The sequence below is a fragment of the Leptonotus elevatus genome, chromosome 8 (genome assembly GCF_054856555.1).
Source record: "Leptonotus elevatus isolate MCC_2025b chromosome 8, RoL_Lele_1.0, whole genome shotgun sequence".
Taxonomy (NCBI): Eukaryota; Metazoa; Chordata; class Actinopteri; order Syngnathiformes; family Syngnathidae; genus Leptonotus; species Leptonotus elevatus.
In genome coordinates, this window is record NC_141246.1 from 22939548 (window position 1) to 22962254 (window position 22707).

Consider the following 22707-nt stretch of genomic DNA (forward strand, 5'->3'; position numbering starts at 1 on the left):
TTTATTTATTTTTAATTAAGTTTAATTACATGAAATGCTATAGCTTTCATGAACAAGTTTCGGCTACTCTTTTGGTTGGTATTTTTTAAACCGATCCACCTTAGCAGGTAACTTAGCTTATTACATATTGACAAAAAGTGATAATTTAATCATCTATCATAGAATATCTTTTTTTAATGTGCTGCTAAATTAAGAAACTGTCAGTGATATTCTGAACATGCGGTTTCTCCCATCATTCTGCAAGTTTTTGAAACATCACGTGTCCCTCATCACCAGACAATACCAATTCATAGGCTATTTTATGTTCTATGGGAAATAAGTAATTCTCAATAATCAATTGAAATGGAATGTATTATATTAAAAAATGTAGCTCCATCATTAAGAAACTATATTAAGGCTAATATTCCGTTTTACGGAGGTAGCCCAAACTGGGAGTATAAGCTTAATGTGTGTCGCACACACCTAAACTCGTTTTTGGTGATATGTGCCAGGACAGCTGCTCCACGTGTGACACGCCTAGTATAGTCACACCAGACGCCGAAGTGGAGCAAAGACGATATTGGACTCAACCCACCTGATGGACCCCACCCCACCCCATCGCAGCACACTATAAAATCCATCCTCCAGCCCGGCTTTAGACAGTCTCCTCCTCGCCTCGCTTTGGGTTTGACAAATTTCAGGGAAGCGCGCACAGCCCGAGTCTAAGTTAGTCAGTATGTCAACCCGCACTGGAATGTCCGCGTTGTCCATGTCCTCTTTCCCCGTGACCGGCTCCCGGCGGGCTGCCAGTCTGTACTCTAGTTCCGGTAGAAATGTCAAGATGTCCTATGGCACCGGGCTTAGTTCGGGCATGGACCTGGGCTTTTCTCTCGGAGGGGGAGCCATGGACGGCAGCTCCTTCGCCTTTAGCAACAGCGAGAAAGGGACCATGCAGAACCTCAACGATCGTCTGGCCACTTACCTGGACAAGGTGCGCTCTCTGGAGAGTGCCAACACCTTGTTGGAGCGTCAAATCCGAGAATGGTATGACAAGCAGACCCCCACACTGAGAGATTACTCTAAGTATGAGGCAATCATCAATGACCTGCGCAAAAAGGTGAGAGTCTCTGCAAGGCAAAACCCCACGTTGCCATGTAAGATAAGATAAGATAACATGATTTGGCTATAGGATAGTTATGTTTTACTTAGTGACAATGTTCTTGTTTTGTTTGTGGATGCCGTTTTAGATCAGTGATGCTGCTCAGCTCAATGCCAGGTTGATGCTGCAGATCGACAATGCCAGACTGGCAGGAGAGGACTTCAGGATCAAGTGAGTGGATACTAATAATAAAATAAAATATAAAAATTTTCATTATTAATATAATATAATATAATATAATATAATATAATATAATAGATGGCTGGACAGGCCATCTAGCATACAGGACAGATGCCGCGTGGGCTGGTATCTTTTGGTGCTGATGTGGTACTGTGTACTTATTATTATTATATTATTTTCCTCCATTTTATCCCAAGAGATTAGCCCCACAATTTAGAGGGAGCAACACATTAGTCCATTTACAAAACTGACAGCAAACTGAAGTCATGGTCAGGAGTCGGGCTGGGCCAGTGGGACTAAGTCAAAATGCCAGAACCGATTTGCTTGTGCCAGTGCATCCCTGAATAATAATAATAATAATAAGATAATAATATTTGAATGTAGTAAAACTACAAATAGTGTTGAGAGGAGGTTCTTGTTTCACCACGCTCATCTACACCTTACTATCCTTTTTAATTCAAAATTGTTGATACAGCTCGCTTTAAAAAAATCTCATTAGATAGTTCAGATGTGTTAAATGAAGCAGTTGGAGATGGGGATGCTGTTTTGTCCCACAGACGTTAAGGGTGGGAAAACTGGTAAAACTGGTTTCAGTGGCACTTCATCTTGACTCGTGTTGGTAGTAATACCAATCCAGCTGGTGCCCAAACATGAGCGCGTCTGTGTCTAATAATCAACAGGTATGAGAATGAGCTGGCTGTACGCATGTCAGTGGAGGCAGACATTTCTGGACTGCGCAAAGTCGTGGATGACCTGACAATGGCTCGCACTGACCTGGAGATGCAAGTGGAGGGCCTGAAGGAAGAGCTGGTCTACCTGAAGAAGAACCATGCCGAAGTAACACGTCACTCAAACACCAAAAATTATATTTGGAGATGGTTGTTTAATTTAGATTTTTTTTTCTACAGGTAGTTTAAAGTGATCCTTTTATTTATAGCCATGTAGCTGCAAAGAGATCACATGAGATATGAGACAGCTACTAACACAAGTCAACTATTTGCACTAACGCCTCCCGGAGATACTTTTCTTAAACTAACAAGTCCTGAGGACTGTCTTGTGTGTCTACAAGTTGTACGCAAAATGATTTACACAGTAAGCTGTCATGCATGTCTACTGTAAGACACCAAGTAGTGATCTATTTATTTTACATGCAATGATATTACAAACACCTGAAGCTAAAATTTGCATGTTTGTACATGGACTGAAATAGCAAATATGATGCAAAAAGTATCTTAGCTAAACATACTGACATTTTTAAGTAAACCCTTGAAGCACCTGGGGGATATTCACTGTCTTTCTAGTTCTACCAACTAACTAATTCAAACCCAAAAACATGTAAACGCATTTTTTTAATACTTTGTCCTTCACTCCCAAAAACGTAATTATACATTTTATTAATTTTTTTTTTATGCAAGCGCATACGGAAGGCTTTCATGCAGCTTCTGACATGACGAGGTGGCTTTAAGCAATAGTAGTTATTACTAAAGATGGCCAGCAGGTGGCAGCAGAGTATACACGATCAGCCAGGGCCATGTTGCAACAAGCTCTTTTTGCCAGGAACGTGAATATTGTTGAAACATAGCTATATTCTAATGCTAATTGCTGCAAAACTAAAACAGATACAAATATACTTTTTTTCTGATGAAAGAAGAGACTCTAATGTTTCTTTTAGTAGGTTCCATGTTTCTAGAGCAATAGAACACAATATTCTGTGGGCCTTGCAAAATCAGTCAAAATCCAGTAAAACAGTCAGGAGGGAAGGGGGTTGCTTCAGTGAAAATGGCTGGGAGTGAACGAGTTAATAACCCAAAGGTGAAAATGAATACGATACAAAATAAACTACATATGGTGTTATTTCCTTTTGAAAAGGCTATTTACATTGAAACCAGACTTGTTCCTGAACTTGTAGAACCAACGCTTTATTTTCCTAATCTTTTACTCCAACGTCCTCCTGTAGGAGATGGCAGCATTGCGAAACCAAGTGAATACCTGCGCTGTGAATGTAGAAATTGATGCCAGACCCCAGGAGGACATGTCCAGAACCATTGAGGAGATCAGACGACAATATGAGTCTATCACTGAGAAGAACCGCCGTGATATGGACAACTGGTACAAGGCCAAGGCAAGATAAGACATTGAACCTTATAATGCAACGCATGTTTATTTGAAGAGCAAGTGCTTTCCAACAGCTTGAATAACTTTGCATTCCATCCACATCTTGCAGTTTGACGAGTTGAACAAGCAAGTTGCAAGCAGCACGCAAATCCTTGAGACCTCCCAAACTGAAATTAGTGAGCTCCGGAGAACATTGCAAGGCTTGCAGATTGAACTCCAATCCCAACTTAGCCTGGTAATGGCAGATCACACATTAAGCCTTAATAGAAAATCAAGGCATGACCTTAAAGTACTTATAAATATCATACACTTTTTTTCTCTTGACAGAAAGCTGCTGTGGAGAGTCAGTTGGCAGAAACAGAATCTCGTTACTCGATGCTGCTGAACCAGCTCCAGGCCAGAGTCGACCAACTGGAGAATGAGCTCGGCCAGATGAGGTTGGACATCGAGAGGCAGTCATCAGAATATAAGGTGCTGCTTGACATCAAGGTCAGGCTGGAGATGGAGATCGCTGAATACAGAAGATTGTTGGATGGAGAAGACGTAAAGTAAGAGAACGACACTTAACTTCTCTTATCTTAGCTCTAACAAACACAAATCAAATCCAGTATTTTGATGTTTTTCTTTTCCTAATTTGTAACTTGTTAACTTTCAGGACCATACACATTGTCAAAGAAGTAAAAGGTAAGTGGATGACATCACCATTTTTTTGGGTCAATTTAAATGACATGTATACAGTGTATATGTATATATATATATATATATATATATATATATATATATATATATATGCTACTCACAAAAAGTTAGGGATATTTGGCTTTCAGGTGAAATGTATGGAAAATGTCAAGAAATCATGCTACAGTGATATATTATGAAAGTAGGACATTTATGTAGAAGGGCGCACTGGTGATTTCCTCATTTCAAACAATTCATTGAAAGAAAAGTTAACAAAAATGGTGGGTACATGACAGCAAAAAATGTCAGCGTCTCAATAACTGGTCATGTGCCCTTGAGCAGCTTGACAACGACGCCTCATCCTGTTCACAAGTCGACTGATTGTCTGGAGAAAGTGCAGGGCATTCCATTTGAGGTACACCAGTATCCAACAGCCGTTCCCTGATGATGCCACCTCCAGGAAGTGGAGCACTGTCGTCCATGAAGATGAAACTAGGCCCATGTTGTTCATGTTAGGGGCACAATCACTGGATTAATTATGTTATTCAGGTAGTATCGGCATGTCACTGTACCGTTCACAAAGTGTAGCACAGTTCTGTACCGACTGGACACACCTGCCCACACTGTGACAAAAAGCTCGTCTGGTGACAAGAGTGGCTGATGCATAGCGCTCTCCTTGGCGTCTCCAATATCGTTGACAGCCATCATTTCTGCTCAATGTGAATAGACTTTCATCAGAGAACACTAAGGCCCTCTGGTCCCTCATCCAGCGTAAATGCACCTAAAATGCGCCTGGAGTTGAGTGGCATTCATCATCCAGTTTCTCACGGCATTGTTCACAATGTAGCGGTCATCATCATTGGATGTGGTCAAAGGACGTTCACATCTACATATTTTGGTGACTCATCCAGTCTCTTAGTATCTCTGTTCCAACCTGCCGATGACAATGTGACATTCTAAGCTCAGTGGCCCCTTCCGTCTGAGAACATCCTGTTTAAGCATCACAATGGAAAGGTACTGTTGATCCATTGTTAGGTGTCGTCTTGGTCTCATGTCAAAATGTGAACAGCATGATGAGAACAACTGTTTAAACACCAGCTCTAATTGAAGCAGGACATTTACTGGTCGATTCAAGGATCAAACACCTGTCGTGAATTTTGCCGTTAAGCGCCTCGTTAGAGAACAGCAACTTGTGCAAAAAGTACCGAAACATTTAACAATTTGAAATGTGCATTCAAAAGCTTAGAGAAGGTCACATTAAGTTCACCTGTAAAGGTTTGAATGCATTTTAGGCTCATCCTGAAATTTCACCCAAAAGCCAAATATCCCTAACTTTTTGTTAGTAGTGTATATTAACATTATATTAATTCTTATTCCTATTCTCTCTTTAGCTCAACCAATTATAACTCAGAGAAGGAGAGTTGTAATTGAGGAGATGGTTGATGGAAAAGTGGTGTCTCGCTCAGAAGATGTGGATATCCTCAAGAATTAGAAAGACCGGATCCCAACTAACAGATCGTTGTCAAGTAATACATATTAAAAGTAATGTCATACTTATTATTGGATTTCTTTTTTTGTGACACAAACTCAGTGTGTCATTTAAGTTCAAAATTCGCACACACGCACGCACGCACCCCCCCCCCCCCCACACACACACACACACGCACACAAAATAACAGGAACAAAATAATTATTGCAATTTCCAGCAGGTTTGAAATTTAACACATTACACCATTGTCAAACGCCCTCTCCATCAAATGCCAATAAATGATTTGTGTGACAGTAAAATTACGTCATTGTCTTATTGTTCAAGAGATTTTTGATTGAGTACTAAATGCTGCCCATAAAGCCTGACCAGAATAAGAGGATTGCAATGGTGCTCACAGCAGAACAAAACTTGATGGTTGGCTTGAGCCATTCTGTGTGATTTCGAGGTGACCTTGCTTATGTGAATCCTCTCCAGGTACTCCAGATTTCCAATGCAATCCAAAAACATGTCTAACAGATTAATTGAAGACTTAATTACAATATCTATACGGCGTATACACACTTCTTTTTCAGTCAGTTTTGCGTCTACCCACTTCTAAATCCTCAATTTTGCGTTTACCAACTTCTGAATTCTCCTTGATGCACAATGATTGCGCACCATTCAGCCATGACCCACCCTCCGCTGGCTCTAATTGGCTGGCCTATTACTTGCTGCCTTATTGGTTAAATACAGGCATGAGGACTGATGCGCCAATCAGAGAGTGAGTAGGGCGGGTCATGCCGATGACTTTATTTCTAACATATAAGGTGTCAATTCCACTCCAGCTGATTGACAGGTCAATGTGAGAGATGCAGAAATAAATAAACGACTTTCCAGTGAGTGATGATTGATGAAATAACCAAAGAGAATAGCCTACTATAAATTCAATGAAAACATAATTCACAGGTAAGTTTTAAAGTCGTTTCCAAGTTAATCATTGTTTTAAACTACTGGCAATATGACTGTACAGAGGATGATTTTGTTAACATTGCATTGTAGTTAAACTGTACAGGTCGGCTAGGCCAACATTATGAAATGTAACGTCATCCTAACATTAGCAATTTAGCCCTAAACTAGCTAGATTAGGATCATGTAGGGAACCTGTGTAATTGTTTCAGTAATTGTATAATTAACCCATTTTGCAAAGACTAATGCCAGACTAATTGTAGCAGGCAAGGATGAAACTTTACTGATGATTTGTCGTTTTATTTTTGTCACCATACATCACCAAACCACCGTGAGTCCAAATCACCGTAAGAGCTGAAAAATAATACAACCCATGCAAACAATAATCAAAACTATGTACATGTACAAACACATAAATACTAATAAACGAATTATTAAACAAAATATACCTTTTGGCTCGTCGGAGGGGCTACCATTACAAAATAAGGACAATCTTCGACGCTGTGCAGCAAACTTTTCCGGCGTCCGTACACTATTAAGCTACCTCAAGTACAAACGGCACTAATGCGGAAGTGACTCTTCAAAATAAAAGCGTTATCCCAAAACCGGAAGTGACAGTTTACAATGCAAATTTCAAAATAAAATACATTAATGTTCTAGTAAGAACATATAATTATGGTTATTTACACTCCTGCCAAAATTATGAGTGTTCATTGCATGCAAACATCTACAATTAACATTTTTTTTACAACAAATAACTATTTTTAGACGTTATTTTGTGAACATTCTAATATCGGAATGAGCTTTTGCACTGGACTGTACGTTCTGCAACAGAAGGCTACTAGTGCGTTGACCTTTGTTGTCTTTTATCTCCAAAGGATATTTTCACTCTTCTTACAAGTCCGTCCTTGCCGTTGACAGTTTCCAAGACTCTGGCAAGTCTCCATTCACTTCGTGGTAACTGTTCATCAACATCCAACACAACATCGCCTACTTTGAGGTTTTATTTCGGTGAGTGCCAGCGTTGCCCGGCAATAATGTTGTGCAGATACTCGCGTCTCCACCTGCACCAGAACTGTCCAGCCAAAAATTGCACACAACACCATCTCTTTGCTCCATAGAGGTCCTCCTTTGGGAAAGCACTAGGAGGGGGCAGTGCATTTTTGTTGTTTCCTTCCCTCTGTAGTGACAAATGGACCAAAACAGTCCATATCACAGTATGTGAAGAGCATAGACGGCTCCAACCGTTCAGCAGGTAAGTTGCTCATTCTCTGGCCCTACGACACATCACACATCGGCGGATGAAAGAAGCAACAGTTCTGCTCATTCCAGGGATCCAGTACGCACTGGATTGGATTTGATTGATTATGAATCATTTTCCTTGGCGTTTTACTTCATCATGACAGTGATATATAATGAGTTTGGTTACATGATGTTCCTTTGGAGTTACAATAGGGTGTTTGAATGAGTCTTTGATATGTTTGTTATGCCGTGGGAGCTGGCTGCCGTTGTTCAACAATTTGATCTCCTTTCCATTTGTTTGTCCTTGCACACCCTTGTCAGGGTTGGCGAGGTCACATTGCCAGCTCTCCCACCTTGGTCTGAGTGCTTCAGGCAGGACGTCATCCCAGCTGATACCTTGGTGGCACATTTCCTGCAAGATATTTTTCCCATTCAGTACATATGGCGCCAAGGGGGTCATAAATGGATACAACAGTAGATAAAATGCCTCGCCGTGTTGCTGGTTGTTCTTTTAAAGCATTATCAAATCTGAAGCAATCGTTTTCTATACTCCATAGAATGGCAAAGGTTCTTTTTTGTGGCAGGGTTTTGAATGTCAGGTCCTTTGTGGTTGTGTCCACAGCACACTCGGAAGGCGGTATACTTTGTAGAACAGCATCACTGTTTGAGATGAACTTATGGAGACAAAGCCCTCCTTGGTTGTATATTTACTCTTGTGCAAGTTGAATTGCCTTTTCAGCCGTGTTTGTGCTTGTGACGCCGTCATCCACATAAATTCCGATCCAACTGGGTGTAAGTGACAATGTTCTTTGGCCAAGTACTTTAGTCCGTAATGTGCACACCCTGGCGCCGAAAAGATGTACCTTCATTCTATATACATGTGGCTTGTTATCTGTGTTGCCGTTTTTGTATTTCTCATCTTTGTTTTAAGTGTTCAAGTCTGATTTCAGCAAGCTTTTTGTTGTCAGGTAAGTGTCGCCTTTGTGAATGGTAGATGCATCTCACAGTGTCCTTGTTTATTTTTCCTTATTCCTTCCTTGAGCCTGTTCAGGAAGATGAGATCCTCTTGTGAGACTGTTTTGTCACTTGCTTTAGTGTCCTTGAAATCTGACTCGAGCACATGAATCACATCCATGGGAGTTACACGTGGCAGTTCTTTTATTGTAACTTTGTGACACAAACTTGCTTCAGTTTTATTGAGTGACAGTGTGGAGCCACCCACAACACTCCACCCGAGATCTGTGCAGATTGCGTGTGGTTCATTGACTTCTCCGAGCAGAACTTGTCTTGGAGCTAAAGCTCTAGGGCAGTTAAATCCGATGAGGAGTCCAACGTCACAATTCAAGAGGAGGTATTTTGTTAGCGATTTCGGTGAGGTGTGGCCATTGTTTTGCTGTGTCCCTAGTAGGTATATTTTTTTATAATTGACTGGAATTACGTCCTTCATGTATGAGGGAGGAAGGTCAATGCAAGTGTCTGAGTCATAACTTCTCACACATAGGCTAGATACTCTGTGACTTTTCACAATCGAGTGTACAACCACCATCGTAGTTACATTTAACTTTACAGGGTGAGCGTCTGCTTGTAATTGGTTACTTAATTCTTCACTGACAAATGTACTGTCACTTTGTGTGTCTAATAGCTAGCTAGACACTAGCTGTCTTTTTAATAGATTCTGGACCGTGGACACCCGTACCGGGACTATCATGGATGTACTATTTGATTGACCCACCTTAGTTACACTGAGAGCCGTTGCTGTGGTTGTTGCGCCGCTTGGAGTGCTTGGAGTGTCAATAACAGGGCTTGGAGATTTTTTTTCTCGACTTGTGATTTTCATCGTGCAGACAAGTAGGATGCTTTTGCTTACAGATTCCACAAATGTGGCGATGTTGACAATCTTTGGCATTATGGCCTACCTTTAAGCATTCATAGCACAGTTTATTGTTCTTAATATATGTACGCTTTTCTTCGAGGGACTTGCTTGAGAAGTCTGGGCACAAAACATGCAGGGTGCCTTAAATTTTGTGTTGCTTGCCCTTGTCTTGTCGTTGTCCACCGTAGTTTGCATTAAAATGGCTTGAGTGGGTCCATTTGATTTAAAGTTTTTTTGTGTTCTTTTTCTAATAGGATGCACTGCTGCACTGCTTGATGGAAGGGCGTATAGAGAGGTGACAGGGTTACATGCAATCAGTGCCTCAATTGTTACGAACTGTGCAAAGTCCATGAAAGAAGGAAAATCTTTTCCATCCATGAGTGTAACTGTGACCTGCCGATTCCAGCGAGCTGCCAACCATTCTGGAACTTTTTGCAACAGCTTTTGATTTTCCTCACAGTCACTTAATATCTCGAGGCCCTTTACGTGCAGACATGCATTTAAAAAGTCAGAGAATGTCCGTAATCCTTCTGCATCCTTTGAGCTTATCTTGGGCCATTTTGATCATTTGCCTCGAAAAGCTCTTTGAATTATAAAAGGTTGTCCATAACGTTGTTCTAGCTTTTACCACGCATCCTTGTCATGACAATTTAGTGCTGAGCCCGTGACTTATCTTTTTAGCAAGTTAAGTTTCTCAGCTGGTGAAATGCCTTGGCAGTCCACGAGTGAAATGAATGAGGCCTGCCATTCAATGTAAGTTGTTGGATCGCCGCTGAAAACTGTGGGCAATGGCACTGGCATTCTGTTTATCACTACGCTGTCTTGGATCGCCTGGGCCAAATGGGAAATGTTGGTAGGAGGTGTCTGTGTGGCAACTTGAGGATCTGAATAAGACACTTTGGGAAATGCAGGGACATACACGTTGTTTTGTCACATGAATGGGCGAGGTAAGTCACTAGGGGGTGCTGGTGCTTCAGCTATTGGTTGATGTTCAATATTGAAAGTCATTTTGTTCTGCATTTGGTGATTGCCCATACCTTTGCTCATTTCTCTGACATAAGTCTCAAGTTTAGCACAAGCAGCTTGCATTTCCTTTTCTGACTTTAAACGCTCAAGTTCCAATTTTTGAACTTCCAATTTCCTTCTGTATTACTCCTCCGGGTCTCTTATTTTCTCCTTTTGCTTAATTTCATCCTGCATCATTTTAGATTCTGCTTCCTTTGCCGCCAGTTCTGCAGCTGCCTCAATCCTTTTGACTGTGATGCTTGTGGTGCCTGACTGGTTACTGATGCCTGATAGTGAAGCTGTGTCGTAGATTGAATGAGCATACTCACTTGACAGGAGTTGATGAAGGCGTTGCCTTTCTCTATCTGCGTCAAATTCGTCTATTGCTGCTATACGTTCATTGATTATATTCATAATGTCTCTCGTTACTGCTTCACAAGCGTCAATTTTGCATCTTGCTTCAGGAGATGGCGAAGTACGCTCCCTTATTTCACTGTACACTTTCATCATGTCATGCATTCCTTTTTCAGCAACCATAGCGCATAACTTTTGCTCTGAGCAGTCAGCTTTAAGGCTTTCTCTGGACTTCTTGATAAGCCCTTTCCATTGTTCATAGATACTGAACAGCCTTTTTTCCTTTTCAATCAACTCGTCCCTTTGGTAAGCTAGCATTTTTTTCCCGTTAGCACACTAGGCCGCTCTGACCGCCTGGGTAACTCGGCTGTAGCCTGCATTTTGCTCAGTTCACATATCTGACGTTCTTTACGTTCAATTTTGTCCTTTAATTCTTGTCTTGACATGCCTTCTGTATTTGCGATGTGAATTGCAGTCCGTGCGGCGGCCGTACGGAAAAACGCACAGCGGCCGTTCCGCAGTCAGTGTGAATTGGACGTTAGACTCCATTAGTTTTCAATAACAAGTTGGTAGCAGGCTCCCAGCCGGCCTACCCATAATGCACCGCGCTGTCGAGATGCGCACTTTGCTTATGGACAATATGCCACGCAAGAGGCGGGACTTCCGACTTCCGGGTTTTTACCCATTAACTTTGTTTCTAGTTCCGGTTTGCGATCTGTGGGCCGCGTCCAAGTACTTGTGCTTTCTCCTTTGTGCCCTTCAATTGCTCAATTGGTGACGGGGCGAAGGCCCAGGTAGTGTCTAAAATGACAAACTGCCAAACTATCGCCCACAACTCCCTATCATATGTAGACCACCGGCGTTTGACTGCTGTGAGAGAGCGGCTAGCATACACGACGACCACTCTCTCCCGAACATCGGCGTCTTGCCCCAGTCACTGCCTCGACCGCCACCTGTGAAGAATCGGTATGAAGAAAGAAATGGTGGGAGAAATCTGGATGCCTAATGATAGGCTCAGAACAAAGAGTGTCCTGAAGGAAGTCAAAAGACACCTGGCACTCGGAGGTCCATAGGAATGGTGCATCCTTCCCTGTGAGCTGACAGAGGGGGGCAGCGCGCTGGGCACAACCCCTCAGAAATATCCTGTAGTAAGAACAAAGACCCAGGAAGGCACACACCTCAGTAGCATACCGTGGCACAGGCCAAGACTTCACCTTGTCTGTGTTTTTGGGGTCTGGATACAGCCCCTCAGCAGACACATGACCAAGGAAAACAACATGGTCCCAGGCAAGGTAGCACTTCTTCGCATTCAGCTGCAGTCCAGCAGCCCCCACCCGGGAGAAAACCTCTTCAAGGTGCTCTTCGAACATCTTACTGAATATTAGTATGTCATTAAGATAGACCATGCAGATATGCCATGGCAGCCCCTTTAACACCAACTCCATAACCCGCTGGAATGTCGCTGGTGCATTGGTGAGTCCCATGGGCATAGGCCTAATATGGTACAGGCCCTGACCAGTGGTGAAGGCAGTTTTTTCACGGTCCTCCTGGGCCACCTCTATCTGCCAGTAACCATCGGAAAAATCCAGGGTATTGAACCAGAGGGCTCCAGCCAAGGCATCCAGCGAATCATCAACCCGAGGCAATGGATGAGAGTCTTTAAAAGTCACTGCATTAAGACCCCTATAATCCACGCAAAATCGCCATGTGTTGTTCTTTTTTTTAACAAGAACTACAGGAGATGACCATGGGCTGCAGCTCTCCTCAATGACACCCTCCTCCAATAAGCGCTGCACATGTCTATTGATTTCTTTACGATTGTCTGGGGAGGTACGATATGCCCGTTGGTTCATAGGGGGTGGCCCCCAGTGTTGATGTGACGTTTGATCAAATTAGGGTTGGTCACCCCACCTCGAGCCTGGCTGAACACGCCCCGATGCTTCCCCAGCAGGACCTGCAGCAGCTCTGATCATCTGACAACAGCACATCAGCTACATCTAGCAAGGGGGGATTTCCTACTTCAGAACTGAAGCACTCTGCAGGGGTAAGTATGTCACATTCGTTAACATGGTGGAAGACCACTAGATGAGAGCCAGAGTGTAATTGGTCAATTGGCTATTGGTCTGTTGGATTAAGTAGCCGCGCCACAGTGCACCCATTATTCACAGGCGCTACTGAGCACGCCACTACTAGTCCCATACTTTCACGTACATCGGGTTCTTCATAACCTAGATAGGTGCCAAGGGGTGGTCCAACAATGTGGGGGGGCTCGAACTAAACCGGAACAATAATTTCACTGAAAGGAGGAACCGTAATGTGAACATGCATGGAAACATTACAACATGTTGGAATAAAGTCTGTTTCCTGGAGGAGAGGAATGTTGACGTCCCCGATAATGAGTAACTTGCGACACATCCATGCGACACGGCATTAGTCTATCGCTTGAAATCAAAACCCAGCAAAATGGCTTGTGTAGCCCCCCGCACAACATGCACAATTTGTTAATAGGATTTGCCCCTCAGCATTATAGGAAGTGTCACAGTACCTAAGGTGTCCATCAGTTGTCCATTCACTGCACGTGCAAAAATTTACTGTGAATTCAAAACACGTTTACACAAAGTTGGGATGGACATTTTGAACTCCTCCGAGATAAGTGAAACATTAGAACCGGAATCTATTAACACATTCACATCAACACTTTCGACGGTCCCCCTAATGTAGGCAGTAGGCTCCGACTCACCCACCAAACAGGATTCAACCAACAGGGGTAATGGTGGCGCTGCTGAGTCGTCGTTGTGACCCGGTGACGGCAACACTGGCATCTGGGTCTCAATGCCAGCTACTGGACGTTTGAAGGAGAACGCCGGGAGAGAGACAAAAACCTCACTCCACGTCTCACCTGCCTGTGTTCAGTGTAGGGCTGCCACCTCGGGTTCTCGCTGCGCTGTTGGGGTGGTGAAAAGGTCGTAGCAGTGGACTCGCGGGTCTCCCGCTTGTGGGGAGACCACTCCCTGTCGCTGAATTCTTCCTGGCGTCCACGCTGCGGAGACCGGCCTCCTGCATTGTTGCTCATCTGGAAGTCCTGGGAGATGGACCTGCAGCCGAACTCCGCCACACTTGCAGTGACAAGCATGTTGTCGTCCACTATGCTCCCCCGGACTCAGCTGACGAACCCCAGGAAAAGAGGAGTGACAGCCACCGCACTCATCCTCTCGGGCACGGGCTCTTAAATCTCTCACCTCCATCTGCAGGTTGTCCATCCTCGAAGAAAGTCGCTCCAAGGCATGGACAAGCTTTTCTGTTGCATTCACATTGCAGTCCATAACACTCTGAACAAATGAATCAAGGGACGCCATGACTGTAGGTTGTGGGATGGAGTAGGGCGACGGAGCTGTGCCCACTCTCAGAGCTTGTCTTGCGCGTTCACAACATCCCGCGATGATCAAGGCCTTATCCACATCCGTGGCCCCTTGCTCGTGGCACTTAGCCTGAAGGGCAGGGTCAAGACCAGCAAGAAAACGCCTGAAAGTTTTGCCATTCCTGGCAGCCCGGTCATAATCCAGAATAGCTTCGGCCAGGAGTCTGGAAACGTCAGCTGCATACACATCCAGACTCTCATTTGACTGGCGGGGCCGTGCATTGATACAATAGGAGGAACTGCTTCTGTCCAAAAGCCTCTTTCAACTTCTCCTTAACTCGCTCATAGTCACACTGGACCTCTGGCGCCAAACTGTCTCACAGCAGAAAAGCCGCGCCGTCCAGCCTCGTAGGGAGGCGACTCACCAACGTAGCGCCGTAACTCCCGCGCGCGGACGGCAGCCTCAAGCTTCTCACTGTCCCCGCGAAACGGCGCCTGGAGCTCAACTCTCACCCCAGTCCCGCCACCAGTCCACGGGGTAGCACTCGCGTAAAAAATCTTCCTCCATGTCTACGTCGACACTTCCGCGTTTCAGTACTCCTAACATGCCGCTCCAAAGCAGTACCGCTAACCGGCTAACCGGCTAACCGAGTAGAAAGTTCGGTAGATTTCCGGAGAGAAAAGGTTCCACAAAAAAATTTATTGCAAGAAACACACACGGTCCCACCGCTGCCACCAATGTAGCATGTCGCTATGTTGCGTTTTGGACACTCTCCATGAGGAAAAATACACAAGAACTTGTACTGTCTTTGGGGAGCGACTGCTGAATGCCCTGTTTATTCACACATTTCCCTCCAAAAACTATTATCCTTCCCCCGTCGCCCCGCTCCCACGTCATCATCCCGCGACCTTCCTTTTAACGCTTACACTGGCGTAAACAATTTCGACCAAAGTCAACAAAACAACTTTATACAGAAATCCCGTTTGATCCCCAATTAAGGGCACAAAAAGAAGACGTAATTACGCTGACATTGTATTGCACAGTGCCTGTTGCGTCTTCAGTGTGAGCGTGCTAACGGTGCTAGCGGCTGCAATTAGAGTCATCAGACTACTTTCTAATAAGAGATGTGCACCTTCTACCATATTACTGGTGTATTTTTAGTAGAAGGAGCTACATTTGTCGTGTGGAGTTTGTTTGGTTACAAGAGGTCAGATATGATAAAGCAGACAGGGGTTGGATAATATGAAGCGGTTTTATATTGTTTTGTCAAGATACAATCCGCGGTGGTTAATTTGCTGTGACTGGCAACTCGCCACCTAGTTGACATGACTTTGTGATGCTAACTGGCCGCTAAGTGGTCTGGACAAGACGGCTTGCACGTTGCGACCGCGCAGTGGCCTAAATGTGCATATTTGTGTTAATTATGAGACATTCACGGCAAATAACGTTCGCGTGAGATTTGCCTGTTACAGCAAAATAACCATTGCCTAAACAATCACAAACTAACGCTTTAACATAGTCTTTGTAGTAATGTTATGCTACTTTTTCTGATAATAAAACGTTATGCCACTTTTCCACATATTAAAATTCTTCTCAAATGTGTAAAAGACATGTCTGCATTTTTCTTTTCTTCTGCTCCCATGGCCAGTCGTTTCCATTCACAACATTAGCACGTGGTTACCATGACCGAAATCACTGCCTCTTCGAGAGAGAGAGAAGGGTATGGCGTAGGCGTGGCCTGGTGCAACTATTTACATAAAAGTGACACACGCCTAAAACAGGCTGTTTTGAACAGAGCGTTTTTTGGCTGATTTGGGACAGCAAAAATATTAGATCCAAAGTCAATTTTTACGAATGCATGTCACAGACTTTTACACATTTGAGAACTATTTTAGTATGTTAAAAAGTTGAATAATATGACACCTTTAAGCTACCTCAAGTACAAAAGGCACCAAAGCGGAAATGACTCTTCAAAATAAAAGTGTAGCCCAAAACCGGAAGTGCCCATCTACAATGCAAATTCCAAAACAAAATACAATCAATGTTCCGGTAAGGAAATATAATTATGGTTATTTACACTAATTTAAGATGACTGAAACAGTAATAAATGCCCAGACCAGAGATTATGTCAATGTCTATAAGCTTCTTTTTCTTTTGTCTTTTTTTCCCCCTTTTAGGTCTAAATAACTTTAGCCAAGTTCTTGTATACTGTATAGTGTACAGTAACTTAAAGTATTGTAACACTAACTAACTTACATAATGTAGTTTCATTTTATAGTAGATAATTTTATTATTGTGTGTAATTACAAATACAGCATTTTCTTACATGTCACCGTTTCTAAAACAGCGTTTTTCTAAAAGTAAAAAAAAAAAAAAAGTAAAATTCCTAGTATACCCATTTCTCCAGGGACCACTACACTGGTTCGATCCAACCGCAGGGGTTCGGTGAGTCAGTCTCAGGGGTTTATTGGAGGACGACAAGAACAACACCTGACTCGAATGATTCGTGATGACATGCCTCGCTGGGCCATCATTGGATGCAGGTGATCACACGCTCAGTAGTTGTAGTAATGGTACGTTGTGTAATTTATTTCCTAATATTTTAATCCCTTCATACCATGTCAACCAAAAAAAATTAAGAAAGAACGTGGTTGCACAAACATGTACAATGCGGAGTCACTTGTATATGTCTCTTGTCAATGTCTTGAATTAAAAAACTTTTTTTTTTTTTTTCATTTAAGAAGGGTTCGGTTGAATGTATATATAAAGCTGGTGGGGTTCATTACCCCCAACAAGGTTAAGATCCACTGGATTAGGTGTTTCTCAATCCAGTGCATACCATGCCTCTTAGACTAAGAAATGCCTTGAGAAACTGCCATCCCAACCCACTTATACCGTTCATATTATACAAATGGATGGATGCACATCTAACATACACACAAAAAAAGAAAAAAATATGGTCAGTACTACTGATGGGAAAATGAAGCTTCATAAAACACTTGCCATATATAATTTTTTTACTCCTCTAGATGGTGCTCTTGGTTTAAAGATAAAGACTAGTGCAATGGAAGTTGATTAAATTTCCACTCCATCTGTAAAACCATAAGCAGTGGTTCATGAAGCATCATTTTCTTATTGTTACTCAGTACAAAAAGAAAAGAGCAAAAAAGTTAATAATGTACAGATGCAGGAAGTACCGGTATAGTGATGTTTGCTTTACAGTGCACCATAAATTATTGTGGTTTAATTTTCATGAACTCACTTCAACTTCATTCATATTGTGCTTTGAAGAGCTTTGAAGCTGTTATTAGAGGCAAAAGGAGCAAGACTGAAGTCTACGTTGACTACTATGAGGGTGCCATAGATGTGATGATCATTGCATGCATGACATCACTCACTTTTGCTACAAACTGAGTTTGAAAGTAAACAGGCAATTGTACCTTTCTAACGGCCGACAGTCCGTCCATTATTTAGTATGACGCATACAAAAAAAATGGTTACATTTTCCTGTCCCATTTAGTCGTTTCCTTTACTTCACTTTACTTCTTAGCATCATCCTCTCCACATCTCCGGCGGGATGCATTCAGCTTCACGCTAGGGGCCAAAGCTCCTCACAGCCAACATCAACCGATATTCTCCGCTCAACAATAACATGGCTGGTACAAACATGCTGCCTGTGACAGCATAAAACAACGAGTGTCAATGCTCTTATCCAATGCATGAATAAATCAAAAAAAACATTCCTTACATGTCTTTCTGTATACATTGTGTGAGTCTTTGGAGTCTTCAGAGCTAATTTTGCCAGGCAATCATGCCTGAGCCTCGATATGACCTACATTTCTTTACGCAAACCGTGACTTTTTCATATATATATCATTTTTAAATTAAAGTCTTATTTCTCTGTACTTTTTGGTCTTTGTCTTCTTTGGTCTTTCTGTGGTTTGCATCTTCCAGTGTAACATCTGTATTTTTGTTAATGTTTCTGATGTTCACTCCTGCCCTTTAGAGGTTATTGCTGATATCTTTAACAGTTGCCTACAGCTCTGTTGTAAGCACTAAAACAATATTTTTTTCCTTCAGGACATTCTAAATGGACTCAATTGTGTTTGTTTGTGCAAGCAAGTTGATTTATTTTAATTCCATTCAACTTGTATATTATATTCATTCATTACTCACAGACTGATATTTTTCAAATGTTTATTTCTTTTAATTCTGATGATTATTCTACTAAAGTTGACAACTAATGAAAATCTCGAATTCATTAACTCAGAAAATTTGTAAAAATCAATAATAAAAAAATATATTTCTAGAAATGTAGGACAGCTGAAAAGTATGAACATGAAATACTTACTTGAGGCTTCTTTTGCTTGAATTACTGCAGCAATGCGGCGTGGTATGGAGTCGTTCAGTGTGTGGCACGTCTCAAGCGTTATCAGAGCCCAGGTTGCTCTCATAGTAGTCTTACGCTCTTCTGCATTGTTGGTTCTGACTAGGAAAAACCCAAATCCGAAACTGAGCATAGACATTTACCACTTCAGCTCTTTTCCAAACTCAAGAAAGTCAATTTCTGCTTCCGCAATGTCAAGTGCCTCGACTGACCTAATTTTTATGGGAATGAAGGGAGCTGCTCCGATTGGCCGGGAGTCTGATGCATTCCATGCCACAACGAAGCAAAATGCCCTATTCTATCTCAACTAGTCAAGAAAAATACAAAAAAACTCCCATGCACAGTACACAGTGACTGCATTTTGCGCTATAGTTGTGCTGGTACGAGAATAGGGTCCTAAATCTCGTCATGGCAATTTTAAATCTTGTATTTTTTCTTACGTCTCGCTGGGTGACCCCCTCCTGACCCTCAGGTGGATGGAAGGGTAACTGCCCCATTCCACTGCCCCCCCACCCCCCTTCATTACATGCCACCACGTAGCTCTGCCCCTGATTGTTACTGTAGGCTATACAGGCAGATTTAGCTGCAAAAGGGCTGACAAAGAGCAGGAATCATGTCAGAGAGAAAAGGCAGAATTTGGTGATGTACATGAGGTCTAAACTTCAGCCAGACATTGACTATAAATTATTTTCAATAAAAAAAAAGCAAAAATATTTACAATTATGACAATTGCAATAATACTTCGAAGCTATTAAAATGGATACACTCCTATGGCATTTAGAATATGGTAAAGTCTAAAGTTAAATTACAAGTTTTGGATGTTTTGTTTTGAATTTCAATTTTGGCCACGTATGCAGATCAAGTAATACAATCTGTCTTTGTCCAAATAGTTGTGGCCCTAACTGTAGCCTTCCGTAAACTATCATCACATTAGCTAATAAATTATACTTGACTGAATTTGCATCAAATTGATTTAATTTCAGTCAACAAAAGAATGCATTTTGACAAAGGCCCCAAGTTTTGTCTGAATGAAATCGGAAGCAAGCAACATCTTGCTTTTTTGCTTTGGCTTATTCCCTCATTTGAAATACACTCCAGTTCAGGGGTGGGCACACTCGGTCCTCGAGGTCCGAAGTCCTGCAGGTTCTGGATGTTTCCCTTCTCCAACACAGTTGATATATGATCAGCTCATCAGCAAGCTCTGCACAAGCTTGGTAACGATCCTGTTGATTTGAATCAGCTGCGTTGCAGCAGGGAAACCTCCAAAACCTGCAGGACGCTGGCCCTTGAGGACCGAGTTTGCCCACCACTGCTCTAGTTCAAGTTTATATGGGGGAAAAAAACATGTTTAATTTTAAAGAACAGAGAAGAAGACATTTACAGAAGTTGGAGGACATCATATGAATTATTGCAAGATATTTTCTCAATTCACATTTTTATTTAATAGATTTTAATAAATATATATCCAACAGTTTGGGTTCAATTTATTGCCTGTTATTCCTACTGAACTGCAGTGTTTCCAAATTCCCACTAGATGCCACTGTATTCTTTATTCTAAAGTAAACCAAAAGTAATTACAGATTTAAAAAATCGTCAATGAAGGTTTGAGACTCAATTGAAATTGAGACATTTGATTTACTACTTTGGATAAACATCATACAGTAAAGTCTGTAGTTCTCTGATGGCAGAGTTTGCTGTGTTCATTTTTAGTTGAATACTGTAAAGAGATTAAATATTTTTGCCCCCCCCCCCAAAAAAAAAAACAACAACAACAAAACAACAGCAAAACAAAACAGAAAAGCAATTTGCTATCGGCCTTTAAATCCTAAATTAAATATAAGCACGTGAATTATTAATGCATTCAACCTATTGGCTGATTATTTTTGAGTATATGACTTTCAAATTAATGTTAAAACTGACATCAAATTAGTTAAAACACATATTTGGCTTTAAAAAAAATAAAAAAATAAAAACTCATGGTGATATCTAGAAAACAAGCGATTTTTTTGTTTTGTTTTAAGTTTTAGCCTCTGGCTTTGAAGTTGCCACGAAAAATATAGAGCACAGGACAAACCAACAGAACAGCGTCTCCTCAAGTCTTGTGAGAAATGAGAACGGATAGATATGTTATAGTGCCATCGTGTGGCAAGTTAACTTGTACTACGAGGTACTGCCTTCTGTGTTAAAAAAAATATGTGGGGCACGAACATTTCAGTCATATTCTTTTCTTTTATCTTAATTTAACACTTGTTGGTGTCATCAGCCTCTAAATCAAATTATTTTATTAAATAAAAAAATACCCATATACTAGCATTGAATATAATTAAATCAATTATGCAGTTTTGTAAATAAAATATGGCGTTTAACTCAAAGAATATATGTGATTTATCATCCAGTAATTGTCAGTGCAGATATAACACTACATTTCTATTTTTGTGACGAGATTACAGATATGGGCTACATTCAGAATTTCAATCTGCTGGTTTGCAGCAAAATTCTGCTCCGTTGGAATGACTGCATGTTCCTTTGTCACGACCTATATGATGACAAAATAATGCACCACGGGAAATTGACGTCATCGCGGCACAGTCACCTCCTCGGTGACGTCAACTCACTGGGTAGCATAGCGACATCAGTAGACGAAAGCTCCTCGGTTTATTTGCCCTCCATGCAAAGCCTAAACTCGTCCCGAAAACGATTCGATCTGGGTCGACTGGCACTCTGTGTGAAGACTTACAGGAATCAGGCTACTTTAAAAAATCAGTTGGGGTCTCTTACTTAACTTTGACAGTTGGGTCGCAACTCTTAGATATCCAACTGATTAAAAAAGCGAACAAGAGTGGACATTGAGAATATGCTGTCCTTGGTGCTGAAGGGCTGAAATGTCTTCAGACGGGGTTAGAAAACGCGCTTGTGAGGGTGTGACGGTGCCTGCGTGGGTGTTAAGTAGCAAGTCGCATGTCAAAAGACTGCACCGATGGCGATAGTGGTGATGGGACCCTAGTCTCATATGAGTAAGCACGCCCCCGCAAAAAAAAAAAGGAGAGAGAGAGAGAGAGAGAGAGAGAGAGAGAGAGAGAGAGAGAGAGAGACAGAGAGAGAGAGAGAGAGAGAGAGAGAGAGAGAGAGAGAGAGAGAGAGAGAGAGAGAGAGAGAGGACTCCGCCTATACCACAATCATCCGAGGCTCCAGATGAGAAAAAACGGCGGAGGCAAACCAAACGACACCAAGCGTCTCCTCAGCTCGACACTACCATTGGCTTTAACTGCGGAAATGGGATCTTGGTGAACCCGGGGAGTGGAGGTGCTGCAGGTGGGGCTGGGGCAACGACGAGCATAGAAAATAAACCCTCGAGGGCCACCAACAAAAAGCACAACCGAAGGTGCCTGCAAAGATGAGCGGCTTGCACTATATGGGGCCGCTGCCGCCATATCCGCGCAGCGTTTCTTGAGGTGTGGCTGAGAAAACGTCCGTTGGATCCTGTCAGCTGAAACGACACGACGAGGAAGAGGAGGTGGCGGCGGCGGCGGCGGTGGTGGAGTGCTGGTGGAAAAGATGTCCGCCTCGGTGGGGCCACAAAGCGGCCCTCGCCCACCCACCGTGCCGCCATCCATGCCGGACCTTCCGGATTTGAGCCATCTCACGGAGGAGGAGCGGAAAATCATCATGTCAGTGATGGCTCGGCAAAAGGAGGAAGAGGATAAAGAACAAGCCATGTTAAAGTAAGAGCATCCCATGCATTGCAAGTTAATGCTATGTAAAAGATGTCCACAGCCTGAGTTTACTAAGCTCATGTTTGCGAGTAACACCCTCCGCCCCTTCGTCCCCCACCCTTTGCCTATTTAATCTATATATATATATATATATATATATATATGTGTGTGTGTGTGTGTGGGATGTGTGCAGCATGCGCTAAATATGCGGTCCATCTGTGTTGAGGCA

At 42.4% G+C, this 22707-nt stretch overlaps 2 protein-coding genes across 17 annotated transcripts in view; both read left to right on the forward strand.

Annotated features, from left to right (window-relative positions):
- The first annotated feature begins 627 nt into the window (after nt 1-627).
- On the forward strand, nt 628-5899 carry LOC147170251 (keratin, type I cytoskeletal 42-like). Of its 2 annotated transcripts, XM_086082331.1 has the most exons (8): nt 628-1096; nt 1227-1309; nt 1999-2155; nt 3276-3440; nt 3543-3668; nt 3761-3981; nt 4089-4117; nt 5503-5899. In XM_086082331.1, the coding sequence occupies exons 1-8, from the start codon at nt 716-718 to the stop codon at nt 5601-5603; spliced, it is 1263 nt and encodes a 420-aa protein (XP_085938457.1). In that variant the 5' UTR covers nt 628-715; the 3' UTR covers nt 5604-5899. The 2 variants fall into 2 exon arrangements, with proteins under 2 accessions (XP_085938457.1, XP_085938458.1); XM_086082332.1 differs by lacking the exons at nt 4089-4117; nt 5503-5899 and having other exon boundaries at nt 3761-3985.
- A 16025-nt stretch (nt 5900-21924) lies between these two features.
- The window catches only part of rims1b (regulating synaptic membrane exocytosis 1b), an 89459-nt gene continuing 88676 nt past the window's right edge, over nt 21925-22707 (forward strand). For all 15 annotated transcript variants that reach the window (XM_086081841.1, XM_086081844.1, XM_086081842.1 and 12 more), the window contains exon 1: nt 21925-22487. In XM_086081841.1, the coding sequence (XP_085937967.1) occupies nt 22321-22487 (167 nt within the window). In that variant the 5' untranslated portion in view covers nt 21925-22320. The remainder of the gene's footprint in view (nt 22488-22707) is intronic.

What these genes read in the sequence shown, in the direction of transcription:
- LOC147170251 (XM_086082331.1), top strand. Translation starts at nt 716, where the DNA reads ATGTCAACCCGCACTGGAATGTCCGCGTTGTCCATGTCCTCTTTCCCC. An exon ending in TCAATGACCTGCGCAAAAAG is followed by an intron (nt 1,097 to 1,226) that starts GTGAGAGTCTCT and finishes ATGCCGTTTTAG; the next exon opens with ATCAGTGATGCTGCTCAGCT. An exon ending in TTGGATGGAGAAGACGTAAA is followed by an intron (nt 3,982 to 4,088) that starts GTAAGAGAACGA and finishes GTTAACTTTCAG; the next exon opens with GACCATACACATTGTCAAAG.